Genomic DNA, 24009 nt, shown 5'->3' with positions numbered 1-24009 from the left:
GGGACCCAGAAGGATCTCGAGGAACCCAGTGGGACCCAGAAGGATCCAGAGGGACCCATAAAGATCCAGAAGGATCTAGATGAACCCAGTGGGACCCAGAAGGAGCCAGAGAGACCCAGAACGATCCATAGGTACCCAGAAGGATCTCAAGGAACACAGTGGGACCCAGAAGGATCCAGAGGACCCGGCCAGACCCAGAAGGAACCATAGGGACCCGGCGGGACCCAGGAGGACCAATAAGGATCTAGAGGAACCCAGTGGGACCCAGAAGAATCCAGAGGGACCCAGAAGGAGCCATAGGGACCCAGAAGGATCTGGATTAACCCAATGAGACTCAGAAGGATCCAGAGGGACCCGGCAGGATTTAGGGCGACCTAGAACGATCCATAGGAACCCAGAAGGATCTCGAGGAACCCAGTGGGACCCAAAAAGGTCCTGAGGGACCCGGAAGAAGCCATAGGGACCCTGAAGGATCTGGGGGAACCCAGTGGGACCCAGAAGGATCCAGAGGGACCCATAAAGATCCAGAGGGACCCAGAAGGATCTTGAGGAACCCAGTAAGACGCAGAAGGATCCAGAAGGACCAAGAAAGATCTAGATGAACCCAGTGGGACCCAGAAGGAGCCAAAGGGACCCAGAACGATCCATAGGGACCCATAAGAATCTCAAGGAACCCAGTGAGCCTAAAAGGAGCCAAATGACCTGGCGGGACTCATAGGGACCCAGAAGAAACCATAGGTACCTGACGGGACACAGGAAGACCCCTAAGGATCTAGAGGAACCCAGTGGGACCCAGAAGAATCCAGAGGGACCCATAAGAAGCCATAGGGACCCAGAAGGATCTAGGTTAAACCAGTGGGACCCGGTGGAATTTAGGGCGACCCAGAACGATCCATAGAGACCCAGAAGGATCTCGAGGAACCCAGTGGGACCCAGAAAGCTCCTGAGGGACCCGGAAGGAGCCATCGGGACCCTGAAGGATTTGGAGGAACCCAGTGGGACCAAAAAGGATCTAGATGAATCCAGTGGGACCCGGAAGGATCCAGAGGGACCCATTAAGATCCAGAGGGACCCAGAAGGATCTATATGAACCCAGTGGGACCCAGAAGAATCCAGAGGAACCATAGGGACCCAGGCAGACCAATAAGGATTTAGAGGAACCTAGTGGGACCCTTAAGGATCCAGAGGATCCGGCAGGACCCAGAAGGACCCAGAGGACCCAGATGGAACCATGAGGACCCAGCGGGACCCAGAAAGATACATAGGAACCAACAAGGACCTAGAGGGACCCAGAAAGATCCAGATGGACCCAGAAGGAGTCATAGGGACCCAGAAGGATCTAGAGCAGGGGTTGCCAAACTACGGCCCGCCAGCGTCCAAAATCCGGCCTGCGGGATGTCTCGAGTTAAAAAAATTAAATAATGATATTTTATTTTGGGGGAGGAATATATATATATATATATATATGTATATATATATATATATATATATATATATCCATCCATCCATCCATTTTCTACCGCTTATTCCCTTTTGGGGTTGCGGGGGGTGCTTGCGCCTATCTCAGCTACAATCGGGCAGAAGGCGGGGTACACCCTGGACAAGTTGCCACCTCATCGCAGGGCCAACACATATATATATATATATATATATACATACAAACCCCGTTTCCATATGAGTTGGGAAATTGTGTTCGATGTAAATATAAACAGAATACAATGATTTGCAAATCCTTTTCAACCCATATTCAGTTGAATATGCTACTAAGACAACATATTTGATGTTCAAACTCATAAACTTTTTTTTTGCAAATAATCATTAACTTTAGAGTTTGATGCCAGCAACACGTGACGAAGAAGTTGGGAAAGGTGGCAATAAATACTGATAAAGTTGAGGAGTGCTCATCAAACACTTATTTGGAACATCCCACAGGTGTGCAGGCTAATTGGGAACAGGTGGGTGCCATGATTGGGTAAAAAAACAGCTTCCCAAAAAATGCTCAGTCTTTCACAAGAAAGGATGGGGCGAGGTACACCCCTTTGTCCACAACTGCGTGAGCAAATAGTCAAACAGTTTAAGAACAACGTTTCTCAAAGTGCAATTGCAACAAATTTAGGGATTTCAACATCTACGCTCCATAATATCATCAAAAGGTTCAGAGAATCTGGAGAAATCACTTCATGTAAGCAGCTGAGCCCGTGACCTTCTATCCCTCAGGGGGTACTGCATCAACAATCGACAACAGTGTGTAAAGAATATCACCACACGGGCTCAGGAACACTTCAGAAACCCACTGTCAGTAACTACAGTTGGTCGCTACATCTGTAAGTGCTAGTTAAAACTCTCCTATGCAAGGCCAAAACCGTTAATCAACAACACCCAGAAACAGCGCCAGCTTCGCTGGGCCTGAGCTCATCTAAGATGGACTGATGCAAAGTGGAAGTGTTGTCTGGTCTGACGAGTCCACATTTCAAATTGTTTTTGGAAACTGTGTGTTGTTAAAAGAAAAGGTGATGTAACACATTGGTGAACATGCCCTTTCCCAACTACTTTTGTCACGTGTTGCAGCCATGAAATTATAAGTTAATTATTATTTGCAAAAAAAAAAAAAAAAAAGTTTATGAGTTTGAACATCAAATATGTTGTCTTTGTAGCATATTCAACTGAATATGGGTTGAAAAGGATCTGCAAATCATTGTATTCTGTTTATATTTACATCGAACACAATTTCCCAACTCATATGGAAATTGGGTTTGTGTATATATATATATATATATATATATATACACACACACACACACACACACACACACACACACACACACACACACACACACACACAGCCCGGCCTCCGGACAAATTGTTTTAACCCAATGCGGCCCCCAAGTCCAAAAATTTGGGGACCCCTGATCTAGCAGAACTCAGTGGGACCACGAAGGACCCAGCAGGACCCAGAATAATCCATAGGGACCCATAAGGATCTAGAAGGACCCAGAAAGATCCAAAGGGACCCAAAAGGAGTCATAGGGACCCAGAATGATCGCGATGAATCCAGTGGGACCCAGAACTATCCAGAGGGATCCGGCGAGACCTAGGGCAACCCAGAATGATCCATAGGGACTCAGAAGGATGCAGATGAATCCAATGGGACCCAGAAGGAGCCATAGGGTTTGTGCAGCCCTTTGAGACACTAGTGATTTAGGGCTATATAAGTAAACATTGATTGATTGATTGATAGGGACCCATGAGTACCTAGAGGAACCCAGTGGTACCCAGAAGGATCCAGGGGACCCAGAAGGAACCAAAGGGACCAAGCGTGACCCAGGAGACTCCAAAGTGACCCATACGTATCTAGAGGAACCCAGTGGGACCCAGAAGGATCGATAGGGACCCAGAAAGATCTATATGAACCCAGTGTGACCCAGAAGGATCCAGAGGGAGCCATAGGAACGCAGAAGGATCTAGAGGGACCTAGAAGTACCAAGAGGGACCTGGCGGGACATTGGGGGACGGAGAAAGATCCAAAAAGACCCAAAAGGATCTCGAGGAACCCAGTAGGACCTAGAAGGATCCAGGGGACCCGGCGGGACCCATAGGGAAACAGAAAAAAAACATGGGGACCCAGATGGATCTATAGGAACCCAGTAAGGCCCAAAAGGATCCAGAGGGACCCATAAGGATCTAGAGGGACCCATAAGAATCCAGGGGAATCCAAAGGGATTTAGGGAGTCCCAGAAGTTCCTAGAGTGACCCATTGGGACCCAGAAGGATCCAGAGGGGCCGAGGGTGACCCTGAAGGATCCAGGTGGACCCAGATGGATTTATAGGAACCCAGGAAGACCCAGAAGGATCCAGGGGGATCCGGAGGGACCCAGAAGGACCCAGAAGAACACGGACGTATACAGAAAGACTCAGAGGTGCTTGAAACCAGGCTAGATGCGGTGAAAAAAATGGCGGCTGTTATCGTGCTAAAAAGGTTGTAATTGCTAACATAAGCAGACAGCAAATGACTACTTCTTGTGATAGCATGCCAGCTACGTCATTGGTTGAGATGTGATAGCATGCCAGCTACGTCATTGGTTGAGATGTGATAGCATGCTAGCTATGTCATTGGTTGAGATGGGATAGCATGCTAGCTACGTCATTGGTTGAGATGTGATAGCATTCAAACTAAGTCATTGGTTGAGATGTGATAGCATGCTAGCTAAGTCATTGGTTGAGATGTGATAGCATGCTAGCTAAGTCATTGGTTGAGATGTGATAGCATGCTAGCTATGTCATTGGTTGAGATGTGATAGCATGCTAGCTAATTCATTGGTTGAGATGTGATAGCATGCTAGTGAAGTAATTGGTTGAGATGTGATAGCATGCTAGTGAAGTAATTGGTTGAGATGTGATAGCATGTTAGCTACGTCATTGGTTGAGATGTGATAGCATGCTAGTGAAGTAATTGGTTGAGATGTGATAGCATGTTAGCTACGTCATTGGTTGAGATGTGATAGCATGCTAGCTAATTCATTGGTTGAGATGTGATAGCATGCTAGTGAAGTAATTGGTTGAGATGTGATAGCATGTTAGCTACGTCATTGGTTGAGATGTGATAGCATGCTAGCTAAGTCATTGGTTAAGATGTGATAGCATGCTAGCTAATTCATTGGTTGAGATGTGATAGCATGCTAGTGAAGTAATTGGTTGAGATGTGATAGCATGTTAGCTACGTCATTGGTTGAGATGTGATAGCATGCTAGTGAAGTAATTGGTTGAGATGTGATAGCATGTTAGCTACGTCATTGGTTGAGATGTGATAGCATGCTAGCTAAGGCATTGGTTGAGATGTGATAGCATGCTAGCTAATTCATTGGTTGAGATGTGATAGCATGCTAGTGAAGTAATTGGTTGAGATGTGATAGCATGTTAGCTACGTCATTGGTTGAGATGTGATAGCATGATAGTGAAGTAATTGGTTGAGATGTGATAGCATGTTAGCTACGTCATTGGTTGAGATGTGATAGCATGCTAGTGAAGTAATTGGTTGAGATGTGATAGCATGTTAGCTACGTCATTGGTTGAGATGTGATAGCATGCTAGCTAAGGCATTGGTTGAGATGTGATAGCATTCTAGCTAAGGCATTAATTGAGATGTGATAGCATGCAAGCTAAGTCATTGGTTGAGATGTGATAGCTTGCTAGCTTAGTCATTGGTTGAGATGCGATAGCATGCTAGCTAGGTCATTGGTTGAGATGTGATAGCATGTTAGCTACGTCATTGGTTGAAATGTGATAGCATGCTAGCTAAGGCATTGGTTGAGATGTGATAGCATTCTAGCTAAGGCATTAATTGAGATGTGATAGCATGCAAGCTAAGTCATTGGTTGAGATGTGATAGCTTGCTAGCTAAGTCATTGGTTGAGATGTGATAGCATGCTAGCTAGGTCATTGGTTGAGATGTGATAGCATGTTAGCTACGTCATGGGTTGAGATGTGATAGCATGCTAGCTACGTCATTGGTTGAGATGTGATAGCATGCTAGCTAAGTCATTGGTTGAGATGTGATAGCATGCTTGCTAAGTCATTGGTCCTTGCTCCTGTTTACCTTGCGGGCTTGGCTCTGGTACTTGACGGCCTTCTTGGTGTCGGACACAGCTCGCTCCACGTAGTCCACCGAGTGTTCCACGTTGTACTCGATTCTGTCGATCATTTCGCCCTGGAAAGGTGGCGCACATGAGCGGCTGGACTGGGCCGGTCAGAACTCTGGGTCGGCGTACCTGACTCTCCACCAGCATGGCCATGTCCACAAACATGTCGTGGAGTTCGCGGATGCTGTTCTCCAACTTGATGATCTCCGTGTGCCGAGTCTCGATCTCGTTCAAAGCCTGCTTGGTCATCTGGGAGTCCATCTTGATCTGGGAGGGGGGTTCAGCCTCGTTAGGGTCTTGTCTGTGGGACCGGACGTGGGCCTTAAACCTTCTAAGTCTAAATGTGACTAAGTTTAAATAAGACTAGATCTGACCGATCTTAGTCCAAGACTAGATGTGACCGATCTAAGTCTAAGACTAGATGTGACCGATTTAAGTCTAAGACTAGATGGGACCAATCTAAGTCTAAGACTAGATGGGACCGATCTAAGTCTAAGACTAGATGTGACCGATCTAAGTCTAAGACTAGATGTGACCGATCTAAGTTAATACTAAATGTGACCGATCTAAGTCTAAGACTAGATGGGACCAATCTAAGTCTATGACTATGTTGACTATATTGACTATATATGACTATATTGAAGTCTATGACTATATTCAGTGATATAGAAGTCAGTAGTCTCTGACATGTGATTGACATATCATTGATGATTGATTGGTAATTGACAAGTCATTAGTTATTGACAAGTCATTGATTATTGATAGGTCGTTAACAAGTCATTGGTTGTTCACAAATAATTGATCATTAATTAGTAATTGACAAGTCATTGGTCATTGACAAGTCATTGATTAGTAATAGGTCATTGGTTATTGATTGGTCATTGACAAGTCCTTGGTTATTGATAGGTCATTGACAAGTAATTGGTTATTGGTAGGTCATTGACAAGTCATTGGTTATTGATAGGTCATTGACAAGTCATTGGTTATTGATATCTCATTGACAAGTCATTGGTTATTGATAGGTCATTGAGAAGTCATTGGTTATTGATATCTCATTGACAAGTCATTGGTTATTAATAGGTGATTGAGAGGTCATGGTTATAGATAGGTCATTGGTTATTGATAGGTCATTGACAAGTCATTGGTTATTAATAGGTCATTGAGAGGTAATTGGTTATTAATAGGTGATTGAGAAGTCATTGGTTATTGATTGGTCATTGACAAGTCACTAGTTATTAATAGGTGATTGAGAAGTCACTGGTTATTAATAGGTCATTGACAAGTCATTGGTTATTGATAGGTCATTGACAAGTCATTGGTTATTGGTAGGTCATTGACAAGTCATTGGTTATTGGTAGGTCATTGAGAAGTCAATGGTTATTAGTAGGTGATTGAGAAGTCATTGGTTATTGATTGGTCATTGACAAGTCACTAGTTATTAATAGGTGATTGAGAAGTCACTGGTTATTAATAGGTCATTGACAAGTCATTGGTTATTGATAGGTCATTGACAAGTCATTGGTTATTGGTAGGTCATTGACAAGTCATTGGTTATTGGTAGGTCATTGAGAAGTCAATGGTTATTAGTAGGTGATTGAGAAGTCATTGGTTATTTTTTGGTCATTGACAAGTCACTAGTTATTAATAGGTGATTGAGAAGTCACTGGTTATTAATAGGTCATTGACAAGTCATTGGTTATTGATAGGTCATTGACAAGTCATTGGTTATTGATAGCTCATTGACAAGTCATTGGTTATTGGTAGGTGATTGAGAAGTCAAAGGTTATTAATAGGTGATTGAGAAGTCATTGGTTATTGATTGGTCATTGACAAGTCACTAGTTATTAATAGGTGATTGAGAAGTCACTGGTTATTAATAGGTCATTGACAAGTCATTGGTTATTGATAGGTCATTGACAAGTCATTGGTTATTGATAGCTCATTGACAAGTCATTGGTTATTGGTAGGTCATTGAGAAGTCAAAGGTTATTAATAGGTGATTGAGAAGTCATTGGTTATTGATAGGTCATTGACAAGTTATTGGTTATTGGTAGGTCATTGAGAAGTCAATGGTTATTGGTAGGTCATTGACAAGTCATTGGTTATTGGTAGGTGATTGACAAGTCATTGGTTATTGATAGGTCATTGAGAAGTCATTGGTTATTGATAGGTCATTGACAAGTCATTGGTTATCAATAGGTGATTGAGAGGTCATGGTTATAGATAGGTCATTGACAAGTCATTGGTTATTGATAGGTCATTGAGAAGTCATTGGTTATTGATATCTCATTGACAAGTCATTGGTTATTAATAGGTGATTGAGAGGTCATGGTTATAGATAGGTCATTGACAAGTCATTGGGTATTGATAGGTCATTGACAAGTCATTGGTTATTAATAGGTGATTGAGAGGTCATGGTTATAGATAGGTCATTGACAAGTCATTGGGTATTGATTGGTCATTGACAATTCTGTATGAAGTCAGTGATAGCGTAAACGTCGCTGGTGACCTTTGACCTGAAACTTACCAGAAGTGTTAAGCAACGTTTTCTCTGAGTCCATTGGCTGAAGGCACTGAGTGACATCATAGGGGGCGTGGCTTCGAACAGAAATGGTCACCCTAGTGTGCACCAGGTCACGTGACCCTCCAGTAATGTGACCCCCCCCCCCCCCCCCTCCAGTCACGTGACCTGGTCTTAGGGAGCTTTTTAAATGAAGGGGGCGGGTCAATGGGAGGTTGCCCCTTCAAATGAAAAGCTGGCGCGGCATCCCCCCCTCCTACACTCCCACCCTCTGGTGTCACGTGACACGGGCCGTATTCACTTGATGTGTCAGCGCACCCACGGCCGAGGTGAGCCAGCTCAGGTGCGGTGCTTACATCATCCGTGAAGATGGCCAGCTTGCCACTCTCCAACATGTCCTCCAGCTCCTCGTTGGTGGTGGTCCTTCCGGCTGCACACACACACACACACACACGCACACACACACACCCAGGGTTAGCACACGCAGGCATCATTATGTGTTCTTATATTTGTACCCTTCTGGAGACACAAAGAAGGAAAAGTATCTTCCATATGAGGAGGTGTGAAGAAGTGATTACATAATAACATTGCATCTAACAGACATTGTCTCATTTGTGGTGACATCGCTCTAAATGAGGGTGGTCCCAAAAAACAAGGGCCTTTCAAATTGGTTTCAAAAGTGCTCCCTCATTGGTCAACATATGAAATAACAAGTATGTAAAAAAATTGAAGTGCTCCCCCTCTGGACAACATCCATCCATCCATCCATTTTCTACCGCTTATTCCCTTTCGGGGTCGCGGGGGGCGCTGGCGCCTATCTCAGCTACAATCGGGCGGAAGGCAGGGTACACCCTGGACAAGTCGCCACCTCATCGCAGGGCCAACACAGATAGACAGACAACATTCACACTCACATTCACACACTAGGGCCAATTTAGTGTTGCCAATCAACCTATCCCCAGGTGCATGTCTTTGGAAGTGGGAGGAAGCCGGAGTACCCGGAGGGAACCCACGCATTCACGGGGAGAACATGCAAACTCCACACAGAAAGATCCTGAGCCTGGATTTGAACCCAGGACTGCAGGACCTTCGTATTGTGAGGCAGACGCACTAACCCCTCTGCCACCGTGAAGCCCGAAATAATAATATTTTTTTTTTTTTTTTTTTTTTTTTTTGAAATAATAATATTAAAAACATTAATTAAGTATGAATATAACATACAAATTCTGACTTATCACAATATTGCAATCTTTTGGGTTGTTCTTGTAAAACTGTGATTTTTTTTTTTTTTTTAGTAACATGGTGACTTTTGTTATAGTTTTCCATCCATCCATCCATCTTCTTCCGCTTATCCGAGGTCGGGTTGCGGGGGCAGCAGCCTAAGCAGGGAAGCCCAGACTTCCCTCTCCCCAGCCACTTGGTCCAGCTCTTCCCGGGGGATCCCGAGGCATTCCCAGGCCAGCCGGGAGACATAGTCTTCCCAACGTGTCCTGGGTCTTCCCCGTGGCCTCTTACCTGTCGGACATGCGTGAAACACCTCCCAAGGGAGGCGTTCGGGTGGCATCCTGACCAGATGCCCGAGCCACCTCATCTGGCTCCTCTCCATGTGGAGGAGCAGCGGCTTTACTTTGAGTTCCTCCCGGATGGCAGAGCTTCTCACCCTATCTCTAAGGGAGAGACCCGCCACACGGCGGAGGAAACTCATTTTGGCCGCTTGTACCCGTGATCTTATCCTTTCGGTCATAACCCAAAGCTCATGACCATAGGTGAGGATGGGAACGTAGATCGACCGCTAAATTGAGAGCTTTGCCTTCCGGCTCAGCTCCTTCTTCACCACAACGGATCGATACAGCGTCCACGTTACTGAAGACGCCGCACCGATCCGCCTGTCGATCTCACCATCCACTCTTCCCTCACTCGTGAACAAGACTCCCAGGTACTTGAACTCCTCCACTTGGGGCAGGGTCTCCTCCCCAACCCGGAGATGGCGCTCCACCCTTTTCCGGGCGAAAACCATGGACTCGGACTTGGAGGTGCTGATTCCCATCCCTGTCGCTTCACACTCGGCTGCGAACCGATCCAGTGAGAGCTGAAGATCCCGGTCAGATGAAGCCATCAGGACCACATCATCTGCAAAAAGCAGAGACCTAATCCTTCAGCCACTAAACCAGATCCCCTCAACACCCTGACTGCGCCTAGAAATTCTGTCCATAAAAGAACAGAACCTGTGACAAAGGGCAGCCTTGGCGTAGTCCAAACCCCACCGGAAACGTGTCCGACTTACTGCCGGCAATGCGGACCAAGTTCTGACACTGATCATACAGGGAGTGGACCGCCACAATCAGACAGTCCGATACCCCATACTCAGGACTTCCCGAGGGACACGGTCGAATGCTTTCTCCAAGTCCACAAAGCACATGTAGATTGGTTGGGCAAACTCCCATGCACCCTCAAGAACCCTGTCGAGAGTACAGAGCTGGTCCACAGTTCCAGGACGAAAACCACACTGTTCCTCCTGAATCCGAGGTTTGACTATCCAGCGTAGCCTCCTCTCCAGTACACCTGAATAAACCTTACCGGGAAGGCTGAGGAGTGTGATCCCACCACCTCCGGTCCCCTTTCCAGCACCCCGGTCTGCCAATCCAGAGGTACCGCCCCCAATGTCCACGCAATGCTGCAGAGTCTTGTCAACCAAGACAGCCCCACAGCACCCAGAGCCTTAAGGAACTCCAGGCGGATCTCATCCACCCCTGGGGCCTTGCCACCGAGGAGCTTTTTAACTACCTCAGCGACCTCAGCCCCAGAAATAGGAGAGTCCACCACAGATTCCCCAGGCACTGCTTCCTCATAGAAAGACGTGTTGGTGGGATTGAGGAGGTCTTCGAAGTATTCCTTCCACCTATCCACAACATCCGCAGTTGAGGTCAGCAGAACACCATCCGCACCATACACGGTGTTGATAGTGCACTGCTTCCCCTTCCTGAGGCGGCGGACGGTGGTCCAGAATCGCTTCGAAGCCGTCCGGAAGTCGTTTTCCATGGCTTCTCCAAACTCCTCCCATGTCCGAGTTTTTGCCTCCGCGACCGCTGAAGCTGCACACCGCTTGGCTGGAGTCCTATGAGCCAAAAGAACCCGATAGGACTCCTTCTTCAGCTTGACGGCATCCCTCACTGCCGGTGTCCACCAACGGGTTTTAGGATTACCGCCCCGACAGGCACCAACTAGCTTGCGGCCACAGCTCCAATCGGCCGCCTCGACAATAGAGGTGCGGAACATGGTCCACTCGGACTCAATGTCCAGCACCTCCCTCGTGACATGTTCAAAGTTCTTCCGGAGGTGGGAATTGAAACTTTCTCTGACAGGAGACTCTGCCAGACGTTCCCAGCAGACCCTCACAATGCGTTTGGGCCTGCCAGGTCTGTCCGGCATCCTCCCCCACCATCGCAGCCAACTCACCACCAGGTGGTGGTCGGTAGAAAGCTCCGCCCCTCTCTTCACCCGAGTGTCCTAAACATGAGGCCGCAAATCCGATGACACAACTACAAAGTCGATCATGGAACTGCGGCCTAGGGTGTCCTGGTGCCAAGTGCACATATGGACACCCTTATGTTTGAACATGGTGTTTGTTATGGACAAACTGTGACGAGCACAAAAGTCCAATAACAAAACACCACTCGGGTTCAGATCCGGGCGGCCATTCTTCCCAGTCACGCCGCTCCAGGTTTCACTGTCGTTGCCAACATGAGCATTGAAGTCCCCCAGTAGGACAAGGGAATCACCCGGGGGAGCACTTTCCAGTACTCCCTAAAGTGTACCCAAAAAGGGTGGGTACTCTGAACTGCATCAGTCAGGACCCGTCCCCCCACCCGAAGGCGGAGGGAGGCTACTCTCTCGTCCACCGGGTTGAACTCCAACGTGCAGGCTTTGAGCCGGGGGAGGGGCAACAATATTATAATATTGCCAACATTTTTAAGTTTTCTTATAAAATTGTGACTTTTGGTGGAGTAAAATTCCGACTCTTTTCATAAAAGTGTCAAAATGTTACGCTTTTCTTGTAAAATTGCGACTGTTGAGTGAAATTCCATCTTATCATAATATTGCACAAATATTCAATTTTTATTGTAAAATGTTGACTTGCGTTGAGTAAAAATACAACTTTTATTTTAAGACTGTCAAAATTCTATATTTTTGGGGTGAAATTCCAATACATTTTTCACAACTGGCTTTTTTATATGTGCATCGTATGTACTTTATATATTGTTCATGTTGGAAATACACTTCTGCATACATCTAGAAAGGCTGCTCCTAAACAGGGAGGCATTTTTATCAGCTCTCAAGAAGGTCACAAATACGAGAACGTGTGTGTGTGTGTGTGTGTGTGTGTGTGTGTGCGTGTGTGTGTGTGTGTGTGTGTGTGTGTGTGTGTGTGTGTGTGTGAGGAGGCGTGAACAAGTGATGACATAAATGATGGTCCCAATAACATTGCATGGAATAGATGCAAAGCAAATTGACTGTGTGTCGCTTTTAAAAGTGCTCCCCCTCTGGTCAGCATATGAAATAACAGGTGTGTGTAAGAACCTGAAATGCGCCCCCTTTGGCCAAACTTCATTAAAATAAATAAATAAATATGTATACACTTACTGTAATAACAAAGTAAATAGTGAAGATTAAAAACCAATTACAAAAAAAAAAAATCTAACTAAAAGCTGTCTTTTTCTCACAATGTGTCAACTTTTATCTTGTAAAATTATATTAAATTATAAAATTGGGAGCAATTTCTCATATTCTTTCTGTTTCTGTACTATTGCAATATTTTCTTGTGAAATGATGACTTTTTTAATGTTAAATTATTACTTTCAATGCAAAATAGTGACATTTGTCATATAAAATTCCGACTTTTATCACAAAATTGCATACCCCCCCCCTCCCAAAAAAAAGGGACAAACGCTAGAAAATGGATGGATGGATCACAATTTTTTTGTTGCTGTTGTAAAAATAGTGACATTTTTTGAGTAAAATAATTCTGGTTATCATGCCAAAATTCTAAAGTTTTCTCTTTTTATAAAATTGTGACTTTTGTGGAGTAAAATTTCAACTCTTTTCATAAAATTGCCATCATTTTAGGCTTTTCTTGTAAAATTGCAACTATTATCATAATATTGCAGAAATTATTTTATTGGTGAAAGAGTGACTCTTGTGAAATTACAACTCATTTTTCACAACAAGCTTTTTTATATGTGCATAGTATGCAATATATTCGTATATATGTGTATATATATATATATGTGTGTATATATATATATACATATATATATATATGTATATATATATATATATATGTATATATATATATATATATATGTATATATATATATATATATATATATATATATATATATATATATATATACATATATATATACATATATATATATATATATATACACATATATATATATATATATATATATATATATACACATATATATATATATATATATATATATATATATATACACATATATATATATATATATATATATATATACACATATATATATATATATATATATATATATATACACATATATATATATATATATATATATATATATATATACACATATATATATATATATACATGTTGTAAATACACTTTTTTATATATTTAGAAAGGCTGGTCCTAAACAGGGAGGCATTTTTCTCACCTCTCAAGAAGGCAATAAAAACAAGAATGTGTCTGTGTGTGTGTGTGTGTGTGTGCGCGTGTGTGTGCGTGCGTGTGTCTGTGTGTGTGTGCGTGTGTGTGTGTGTGTGTGTGTGTGAGACTCACTGATCTCCAGCTGTCTCTGGATGCGGTCCTTGCAGCGGTCGCGGTACTTGGACTGCGTGGTGTTGTACTCCGTCATCACCTCCACAAACTTGCGAGACAGCGTGGAATGCTGCAGGACGACACACCTGGTCGGGTACGTGCACGCGCTCGCCCGCTCATGCACGTGCGCGCGCGCCACCTCGGCGGCAACTCACCTGTGTCTTGCGGATCCTGAGGTCCGCCGAAGATCTGTTGAGGCCCTCTTCCTGCTCGATGCTTTGCTCGATTGCTGCGGGAGGACAGGCGCGGGCTTTTATTATGAAAAACCAAACACCGGCGTGTCACTTCCTGGCGGGAAATTACCTTTTAGTTTTGAGCGAACTTTATTGGCCGTCTTCTTGATGTCAGCTGTGAGATCTTCCAACTCCTGTTTGGTCTCTGCAAAGGTGACAATGCTTACTTCCTGTCAGTGTGGCATTAGCCACGTGCTAACTAGCATTAGCCACGTGCTAATCAGCATTAGCAAAGTGCTGATTAGCTGTAGCCACGTGCTAATCAGCATTAGCAAAGTGCTGATTAGCTTTAGCCACGTGCTAATCAGCATTAGCCACGTGCTAATCAGCATTAGCAAAGTGCTGATTAGCTTTAGCCATGTGCTAATCAACATTAGCCGTGTGCTAATCAGCATTAGCAAAGTGCTGATTAGCATTAGCCACATGCTAACTAGCATTAGCCACGTGCTAATCAGCATTAGCAAAGTGCTGATTAGCATTAGCCACGTGCTAATCAGCATTAGCAAAGTGCTGATTAGCATTAGCCACGTGCTAATCAGCATTAGCAAAGTGCTGATTAGCATTAGGCATGTGCTAATCAACATTAGCCACTTGCTAATTAGCATTAGCCACATGCTAATCAGCATTATACACATGCTAATTAGCATTATGTATGTGTATGTAAACAATTGGAAATAAACATTGAGCAGTGCTGTGTGTGAAAAGCGTGTGCGTGTGTGTGTGTGTGTGGGTGTGTGTGTGTGTGTGTGTGTGTGTGTGTACGCTGCAGTCGTTGAGATTTATGACAACTGCAGAGCCTTTGAGACGCTGCAATCAGCGTTTTTCTAACACCTTCATCGTTTTCTCTGTGCTTTTTTTGCATATCACCTGTATTTTACTTCCAGATTTTCAAAGTAAAACGTCTTTCATCTGGAAAAATGTGTTGACCGGCGGGAGGCGACTCGAGCGAGTGGGCGGAGTTTCATCGGAGCACTCCCTTGCCGGCAGAAGCAGACGACTCGCCAGGTCAGCATGCAGCATGCAAACGCAAAGATGGCGGACAGGAAGTGAGAAAGAAGGGATGACGGGAGAGAAAAAAAAAAGAGGTGTGGTTACGCGGCAAGATGAGGTGAAGAAGAAAGAAAAGAAAAGAGGACAAGACGGCCGTCATGGATGACCTGACTGGGCGCCGTCAAGCAGCCAGGAAGTGGACACCACACACGCAGCAGTGCGCCTGTTATACTTGTCCTCCGCACCAGTCGGGAGAGACAGGAAGTGAGGTGTGTGACGCCAAAACATGGAGCACACAAGGACACGCTTTCAATGGTGGCGTGCACCACAACCACTTCTACCTCTCTTGGCACGGCCGTTTTGCTGTGACACGGGCACACGGAGCAAGGACAGGGAGCAAGGACTTGGAGTAAAGACACAGAGAAAAGACACGGAGCAAGGACACGGAACAAATACTTGGAGCAAGGACACAAAGTAAAGACACGGAACAAGGACACAGAGCGAGGGCACGGAGAAAAGACAAGGAACAAAGACACAGAGCAAGGACACGGCCAAAAGAGAAGGAGCGAAGACTCAAAGCCAGGACGCGGAGAAAAGACGCAGAGCCAGGACACGGAGCATTGACACAGAGCAAAGACACGGAGCAAGGACATGGAGCAAAGACTTGGAGCAAGGACACGGAGCAAGGACAGGGAGTAAGGACATGGAGCAAAGACATGGAGTAAGGACATGGAGCAAGGACAGGGAGTAAGGACATGGAGCAAAGACATGGAGTAAGGACACAGAGCAAAGACTTGGAGCAAGGACATGGAGCAAGGACATGGAGCAAAGACTTGGAGCAAGGACACGGAGCAAGGACAGGGAGTAAGGACATGGAGCAAAGACATGGAGTAAGGACACAGAGCAAAGACGCAGAGCCAGGACACGGAGCATTGACACAGAGCAAAGACATGGAGCAAAGACTTGGAGCAAGGACACGGAGCAAGGACAGGGAGTAAGGACATGGAGCAAAGACATGGAGTAAGGACACAGAGCAAAGACTTGGAGCAAGGACATGGAGCAAGGACATGGAGCAAGGACACGGAGCAAGGACAGGGAGTAAGGACATGGAGCAAAGACATGGAGTAAGGACACAGAGCAAAGACTTGGAGCAAGGACACGGAGCAAGGACATGGAGCAAAGACTTGGAGCAAGGACATGGAGCAAGGACATGGAGCAAAGACATGGAGTAAGGACACAGAGCAAAGACTTGGAGCAAGGACACGGAGCAAGGACATGGAGCAAAGACTTGGAGCAAGGACACGGAGCAAGGACAGGGAGTAAGGACATGGAGCAAAGACATGGAGTAAGGACACAGAGCAAAGACTTGGAGCATAGACACAGAGCAAGGACATGGCCAAAAGACATGGAGCAAGGACAGGGAGCAAAGACACGGAGTAAGGACACAGAGCAAAGACTTGGAGCATAGACACAGAACAAAGACTTGGAGCAAGGACACGGAGCAAATACAAGGAACGAGGACACAGAGAAAGCACCCAGAGAAAGGACACAGAGAAAAGACACGAAGCAAAGACACGGAGCGATGATACGGCCAAAAGACATGAAGCAAAGACACAGAGCGAGGACACGGAGTAAAGACACGGAGCAGGGACATGGACCAAAGACTTGGAGCAAGGACTCGGCCAAAAGACACGAAGCAAAGACACTGAGTGAGGACACAGAGAAAGGACACAGAGCAAAGACACGGAGCAAGGACTCGGCCAAAAGACACAAAGCAAAGACACGGAGCGAGGACAAAGAGAAAGGACACGGAGAAAAGACATGGAGCGAAGACAAAGAGAAAGGACACAGAGCGAGGACACAAATGAAAGACATAAAATAAAGACATGAAGTCAAGACAAGGAGTAAAACTAAACTAAAATGACAATAACAGTGCTGATAATACACAGTAAATAATAAGTGATGGAAGTTATGAATCTTATTATTAAGAGAGTTATAATTATGATGTAATAAAAATAATGATGATGATATTAATGAATTAATAAGAGAGTTATATTTATGATGTGATAATAATGTTGATACAATAAGAGTTGTATTTATGATGTACTAATAATGATGATGATGATTATGATGATGATGATGATGTTAGTGAAGGACTAAGAGAGTTGTATGGACTTACTTTCATCAGGGTTGGGTGCGGCCAAGATGGCGCTGTGCTGCTTCTTCACCTGCTCCACATCTTCAGACAGCTTCTCTATGCATCCTCGTATCTCCTCCACCTGGGCACACAGGAAGTGATGTCATCCTCCCGCCCCGCTGGACAGGAAGTTGCTGCTGACTGACGCCATGTTGGAACTTGTGTCGTCACTTCAGGTACGTGCACTTCACATGCACTCAAACCATCTTACTCTCGCTGTGTGTGTGTGTGTGTGTGTGTGTGTGTGTGTGTGTGTGTGTGTGTGTGTGTGTGTGTGTGTGTGTGTGTGTGTGTGTGTGTGTGTGTGTGTGTGTGTGTGTGATTAGATGTGACCAATTTAAGTTTAAGAGTAGATGTGACCGGTCTAAGACTAGATCTGTATGAATGACTGAACCAATGTACATATACATTATATGCATGTGTGTATGTATGTATGTATGTACATAGGTATATATGTATATATGTATATATGTATGTATGTATGTGTGTGTTTTACCTGCTCAAAGAACTCATCCATGAAGTGATCTCGGTCCACTTGCACCACCTCCTCGTCATCGTCACTGTCTTTAGCCTGTCAACACAACACACAACGTTACACACACAATACACGTTACTCCACACAACATCACACACACAACATTACACACAAAACCATGAATTGATTAACGTTGACCCCGACTTAAACAAGTTGAAAAACTTATTGGGGTGTTACCATTTAGTGGTCAATTGTACGGAATATGTACTGTACTGTGTGATCTAATAATAAAAGTTTCAATCAATCAATCGACACACAACATTAGAACACACACAACATTACACACAACACAAAACTTTAACACTCTACAAAAAAACAGTTCACCTACAACATTACACAGACAACATTACAGACACAACCCACAACATTGCACACACAACATTACACACAACACAACATTAACACACTACAAAAAACAGTTCACCTACAGTATTACACAGCCAGCATCACACACACAATAATTCACCTAAAACATCACACGGACAACATTACACACACAATTCTCAACATTACACACACAACACACACTCCACAGACAACATTACACACACAACACACACTGCACAGACAAAATTACACACACAACTCACAACATTACACAAACAACACACACTACACAGATAAAAATTAAACACAACTCACATCACACACACAACACACATTACACACACAACACACATTACACACACAACATTACACACACAACGCACATTACACACACAACATTACACACATGACAAACAACATTACACAAACACAGCATTACACATACAACACACAACATTACACAAACAACATTACTCATGCAACACAACATTAAACAAACATTACACACACATTACACACACTACATTACACAACCAACATTACACACACAACGCACAACATTACAGACAACATTACACAAACAACATTACACACACAACACTATTCACACAGCATTAGACACATGACACACACACACACACACACACACACACTTCCAGAATGACCCGCCCACAAGAAGATGTGACCAATAAGTCACAGAGAACGCTCAAGGACCAACACATGTGGTCACAGCTGATAAGGCCAGTAACAAACAAACAAATACACACACACACACACACACACACACACACACACACACACACACACACACACACACACACACACACACACACACACACACACACAGTCAGTGCCCTTCACAGTAAAAGCCTGTGGAAAGAGACAAGAGACATTTACAGACGTGACTGTTTGCACTTCCTGTGTGCACACATGAAAGTACATTATATTAGGATTTTACATCAAATATGATCTAATATACATCACATATGGTGCATATTAGATCATATAGGATGTATATTAGATCATATATGATGTATATTAGATCATATATGATCTATATTAGATCATATATGATCTAAATTAGATCATATATGATGTATATTAAATCTTATATGATGTATATTAGATCATATATGATGTATATTAGATCTTATATGATGGATATTAGATCATATATGATGTATATTAGATCATATATGGTGTATATTAGCTCATATATGATGTATGTTAGATCATATATGATTATTAGATCTTATATGATGTATTTTAGATCATATATGATGTACATTAGATCATATATGATGTATATTAGATCTTATATGATGTATATTAGATCATATATGATGTACATTAGATCATATATGATGTATATTAGATCATATATGGTGTATATTAGATCTTATATGATGGATATTAGATCATATATGATGTATATTACATCTTATATTATGTATATTAGATCATATATGATGTATATTAGATCTTATATGATGGATATTAGATCTTATATGATGGATATTAGATCTTATATGATGTATATTAGATCTTATATGATGTATATTAGATAATACATGATGTATATTAGATCTTATATGATGTATATTAGATCATATATGATGTATATTAGATCATATATGGTGTATATTAGATCATATATGATGTATATTAGATCATATATGATGTATATTAGATCATATATAGTGTATATTAGATCTTAAAAGGTGTATATTAGATAATACATGATGTATATTAGATCATATATGATGTATATTAGATCTTATATGATGTATATTAGATCATATATGATGTATATTAGATCATATATGATGTATATTAGATCTTATATGATGGATATTAGATCATATATGATTATTAGATCTTATATGATGTATATTAGATCTTATATGATGTATATTAGATCATATATGATGTATATTAGATCTTATATGATGGATATTAGATCATATATGATGTATATTAGATCATATATGGTGTATATTAGCTCATATATGATGTATATTAGATCATATATGGTGTATATTAGCTCATATATGATGTATATTAGATCATGTACGGTGTATATTAGATCTTTTATGGTGTACATTAGATAAAAAGATAAAGATAGAAAAGGTGGGGGAGGGGAGTGGAGTGGAGTAGGGGTGAGGGTGGGGGAGGGGCAGGATATTATTTCCTAAATAATGTCTCTCCTCTCCTTATTTCCTTTTCTTGTTGGCTTTCCTTCCTTGCGGTGATGTCATGCAGAATATCAGGAAGTTGTCACATAATTGTGTGTGTGTGTGTGTGTGTGTGTGTGTGTGTGTGTGTGTGTGCGCACGTGTGTGTGTGTGTGCGCGCGTGTGTGCGCGCGTGCATGCCTATGGGCAGACTCCAGTCAAGTGAAGGGCAAAGCAGCCATCACGAGGTCACTTTCACTTTCACTTTCACTTGCTGGTATGATTCTCTTTTCACTTCCTGTGTGTCTCTCTCGCTCTCTCTCTTTCTATCTCTCTCTCTCACACACACACAGACACATGCACACACACACACACACACACACACACACACAGTTGGTACAACATGTCACTGCTAGACTTTTGAATGGTGTGTATACACCTGTTTATATACACCTTTATACATACCTGTGTATATAATTGTGTATATACCTGTTTATATATGTGTGTATTTACTTGTTTATATACCTGTTTATATACTTATTTAAATACCTGTGTATATACGTCTGTATATTTCTGTGTATATACCCAAGTGTATACCTGTGTATATACTTGCGTATACACCTGAGTATATACCTTTGTACCTACCTGTGTGTATACCTGTGTATATACCTTTGTTTGTACCTGTGTGTAAAGCTGTGTGTATCCCTTCGATGTACCTTTGTATATCTCTTTGGTGTACCTGTGTGTATACCCGTGTATATACTTGTTTGTATAGATATGTGTATACCAGTGTATATACCTTTGTACCTACCTGTGTATATCTCTTTGGTGTACCTGTGTGTATACCTGTGTACATCTCTTCGATGTACCTGTGTGTATACCGTGTATATACCTGTGTGTATAGCTGTGTGTATACCAGTGTACATACACCTGTGCACAGTGTTTGTAACAGTGGCGTTACCTAAAAATGGCGTTATGTAAAAATGGCGTTACTTTGACTAGGTTAGGAGTAATGCAATGATTACTTCCAGGTCCGTTACAACGCCATTAGCGATAGCTTGATGTAACGTGGCACGCTACTTTTATGTCGACCACAAGACAGCAAGTTCAATGCAGGTAATATCTTTTTAGCAGTGACAGCAACAAGCAGTATCGCACTAACATTCCGATTCAGAAGTACTTTAGTAATCCCCAAAGGGAAATTGGATGAAGAAGTTGAACTTGAGGCAGCGTCACACTGTGACACCGCAGACAACAACAAGGTGGGACAATAATGGACAACAAATCACTGATTGTAGTGACAAACTTGCCATCGAAAAAATACCCCATTTGTTGACAAGAAGATATGACATTCAATCTCTTTATCAAGCAGAGGTAACACGATCCGGGGGGGAAAAATTCAAAAGAGCTGGCGTCAGAGTGCGCTCTAACGGCTAAAGCTAACAAACACAGCTCCATTGAAAGCCTCAAAGATGTCACACGTAACTCGGTAACAGGCCCCGCCTCTTAAAAGCACTGTGCTCTTATATTAAACAGCTCTCAATTGCATATGCCCGATATTTAAAGGATTTTAATAGGTATCGTACAAATTACTTTCCATAGTAATTATTTACATTTATTTAAGCGTAATTATGTTAGTAATCCAATTACTTTTATATACACTGTGTGTACATATATATATATATATTTGAGGTGGAGACTTGTCCAGGGTGTACCCCACCTTCCGCCCGATTGTAGCTGAGTTAGGCACCAGCGCCCCCCGCGAGCCCAAAGGGAATAAGCGGTAGTAAATGGATGGATGGATGGAGAAATATATATATATATATACATATATATATATATATATATATATACATATATATATATATATATGTATATATATATATATATATATATATATATACATATATTTTTATATATAAATATATATATATACATATATATTTATATATATATATATATATACATATATATATATATATATATATACATATACATACAAACCCTGTTTCCATATGAGTTGGGAATATGGGTCATATGTAAATATAAACGGAATACAATGATTTGCATATTATTTTCAACCCATATTCAGTTGAATATGGGTTGAATACCTACTCAGTGGCCTATTGGTTGGAGTGTCCGCCCTGAGATGGGTAGGTTGTGAGTTCAAACCCCTGCCGAGTCATACCAAAGACTATAAAAAAAATGGGAGCCATTGCCTCCCTGCTTGGCACTCAGCATCAAGGGTTAGAATTGGGGGTTAAATCACCAAAAATTATTCCCGGGCGCAGCCACCGCTGCTGCTCACTTCTCCCCTCATCCCCCAGGGGGTGATCAAGGGTGATGGGTCAAATGCAGAGAATAATTTCAAACTGATAAACATTTTTTTTTTTTTTTTGCACATAATCATTAACTTTAGAATTTGATGCCATCAACACGTGACAACGTTGGGAAAGGTGGCAATAAATACTGACAAAGTTGGGGAATGCTCATCAAACACTTATTAGGAACATCCCACAGGTGTGCAGGCTAATTGGGAACAGGTGGGTGCCATGATTGGGTATAAAAGCAGCTTCCATGAAATGTTAAGTAATTCACAAACAAGGATGGGGCGAGGGTCACACACTTTGTGAGCAAATGCGTGAGCAAATTATCAAACAGTTTAAGAACAACATTTGTCAACGGGCTATTGCAAGAAATTTAGGAGTTTCACCCTCTACGGTCCGTAATACCATCAAAAGGTTCAGAGAATCTGGAGAAGTCACTGCACGTAAGCGATGGTATAACAGACCTTCGTTCCCTCAGATCAGTGTGTAAAGGATATCACCACATGGGCACTTCAGAAAACCACTGTCAGTAACTACAGTTTGTCGCTACATCTGTAAGTGCAAGTTAAAACTACTTTGCAAAGCCAAAGCCATTTATCAACGACACCCGAGCTCAGCTGAGATGGACTGATGCAAAGTGGAAAAGTGTTCTGTGGTCTGACGAGTCCACATTTCAAACTGTTTTTTGGAAACGGTGAACGTCGAGTCCTCCAGACCAAAGAGGACAAGAACCATCAGGACTGTTCTAGGTGCAAAGTTCAAAAGCCAGCATGTGTGATGGTATGGGGGTGTATTAGTGCCCAAGGCATGGGTAACTTACACAACTGTGACGGCACCATTAATGCTGAATGGTCCATACAGGTTTTGGAACAACATATGTTGTCATCCAAGCAACGTTATCATGGACGCCCCTGCTTATTTCAGCAAGACAATGCCAAGCCACTTGTTACAACAACGTGGCTTCATTGTAAAAGAGTGCGGGTACTAGACTGGCTTGCCTGTAGTGTGGCGCATTATGAAGCCTAAAGTACCACAACGGAGACCCCGGACTGTTGAACAAATTAAGCTGTACATAAAACAAGAATGGAAAAGAATTCCACCTGAAGAGCTTCAAAAATGTGTCTCCGTAGTTCCCAAAGGTTTATTGAGTGGTGTTGAAAGAAAAGGTGATGTAACACAGTGGTGAACATGCCCTTT

The 24009-nt window shown here is 42.8% G+C and overlaps 1 protein-coding gene across 1 annotated transcript in view; it reads right to left on the bottom strand.

Annotated features, from left to right (window-relative positions):
* Positions 1-24009, bottom strand: part of stx1b (syntaxin 1B) — a 31321-nt gene that overhangs the window by 2614 nt on the left and 4698 nt on the right. Inside the window, exons 2-9 of the mRNA XM_061884318.1 lie at positions 17946-18020; positions 17432-17531; positions 14333-14407; positions 14185-14258; positions 13991-14099; positions 8514-8587; positions 5766-5903; positions 5594-5704 (exon numbers count right to left, since the gene is read on the bottom strand). Coding sequence (XP_061740302.1) covers positions 5594-5704; positions 5766-5903; positions 8514-8587; positions 13991-14099; positions 14185-14258; positions 14333-14407; positions 17432-17531; positions 17946-18020 — 756 coding nt within the window. The remainder of the gene's footprint in view (positions 1-5593; positions 5705-5765; positions 5904-8513; positions 8588-13990; positions 14100-14184; positions 14259-14332; positions 14408-17431; positions 17532-17945; positions 18021-24009) is intronic.

Source organism: Nerophis ophidion, linkage group LG23 (assembly GCF_033978795.1).
Source record: "Nerophis ophidion isolate RoL-2023_Sa linkage group LG23, RoL_Noph_v1.0, whole genome shotgun sequence".
Taxonomy (NCBI): Eukaryota; Metazoa; Chordata; class Actinopteri; order Syngnathiformes; family Syngnathidae; genus Nerophis; species Nerophis ophidion.
Note: the sequence above shows the minus strand (reverse complement) of the source record. Positions and strands in the feature narration are given on the sequence as shown.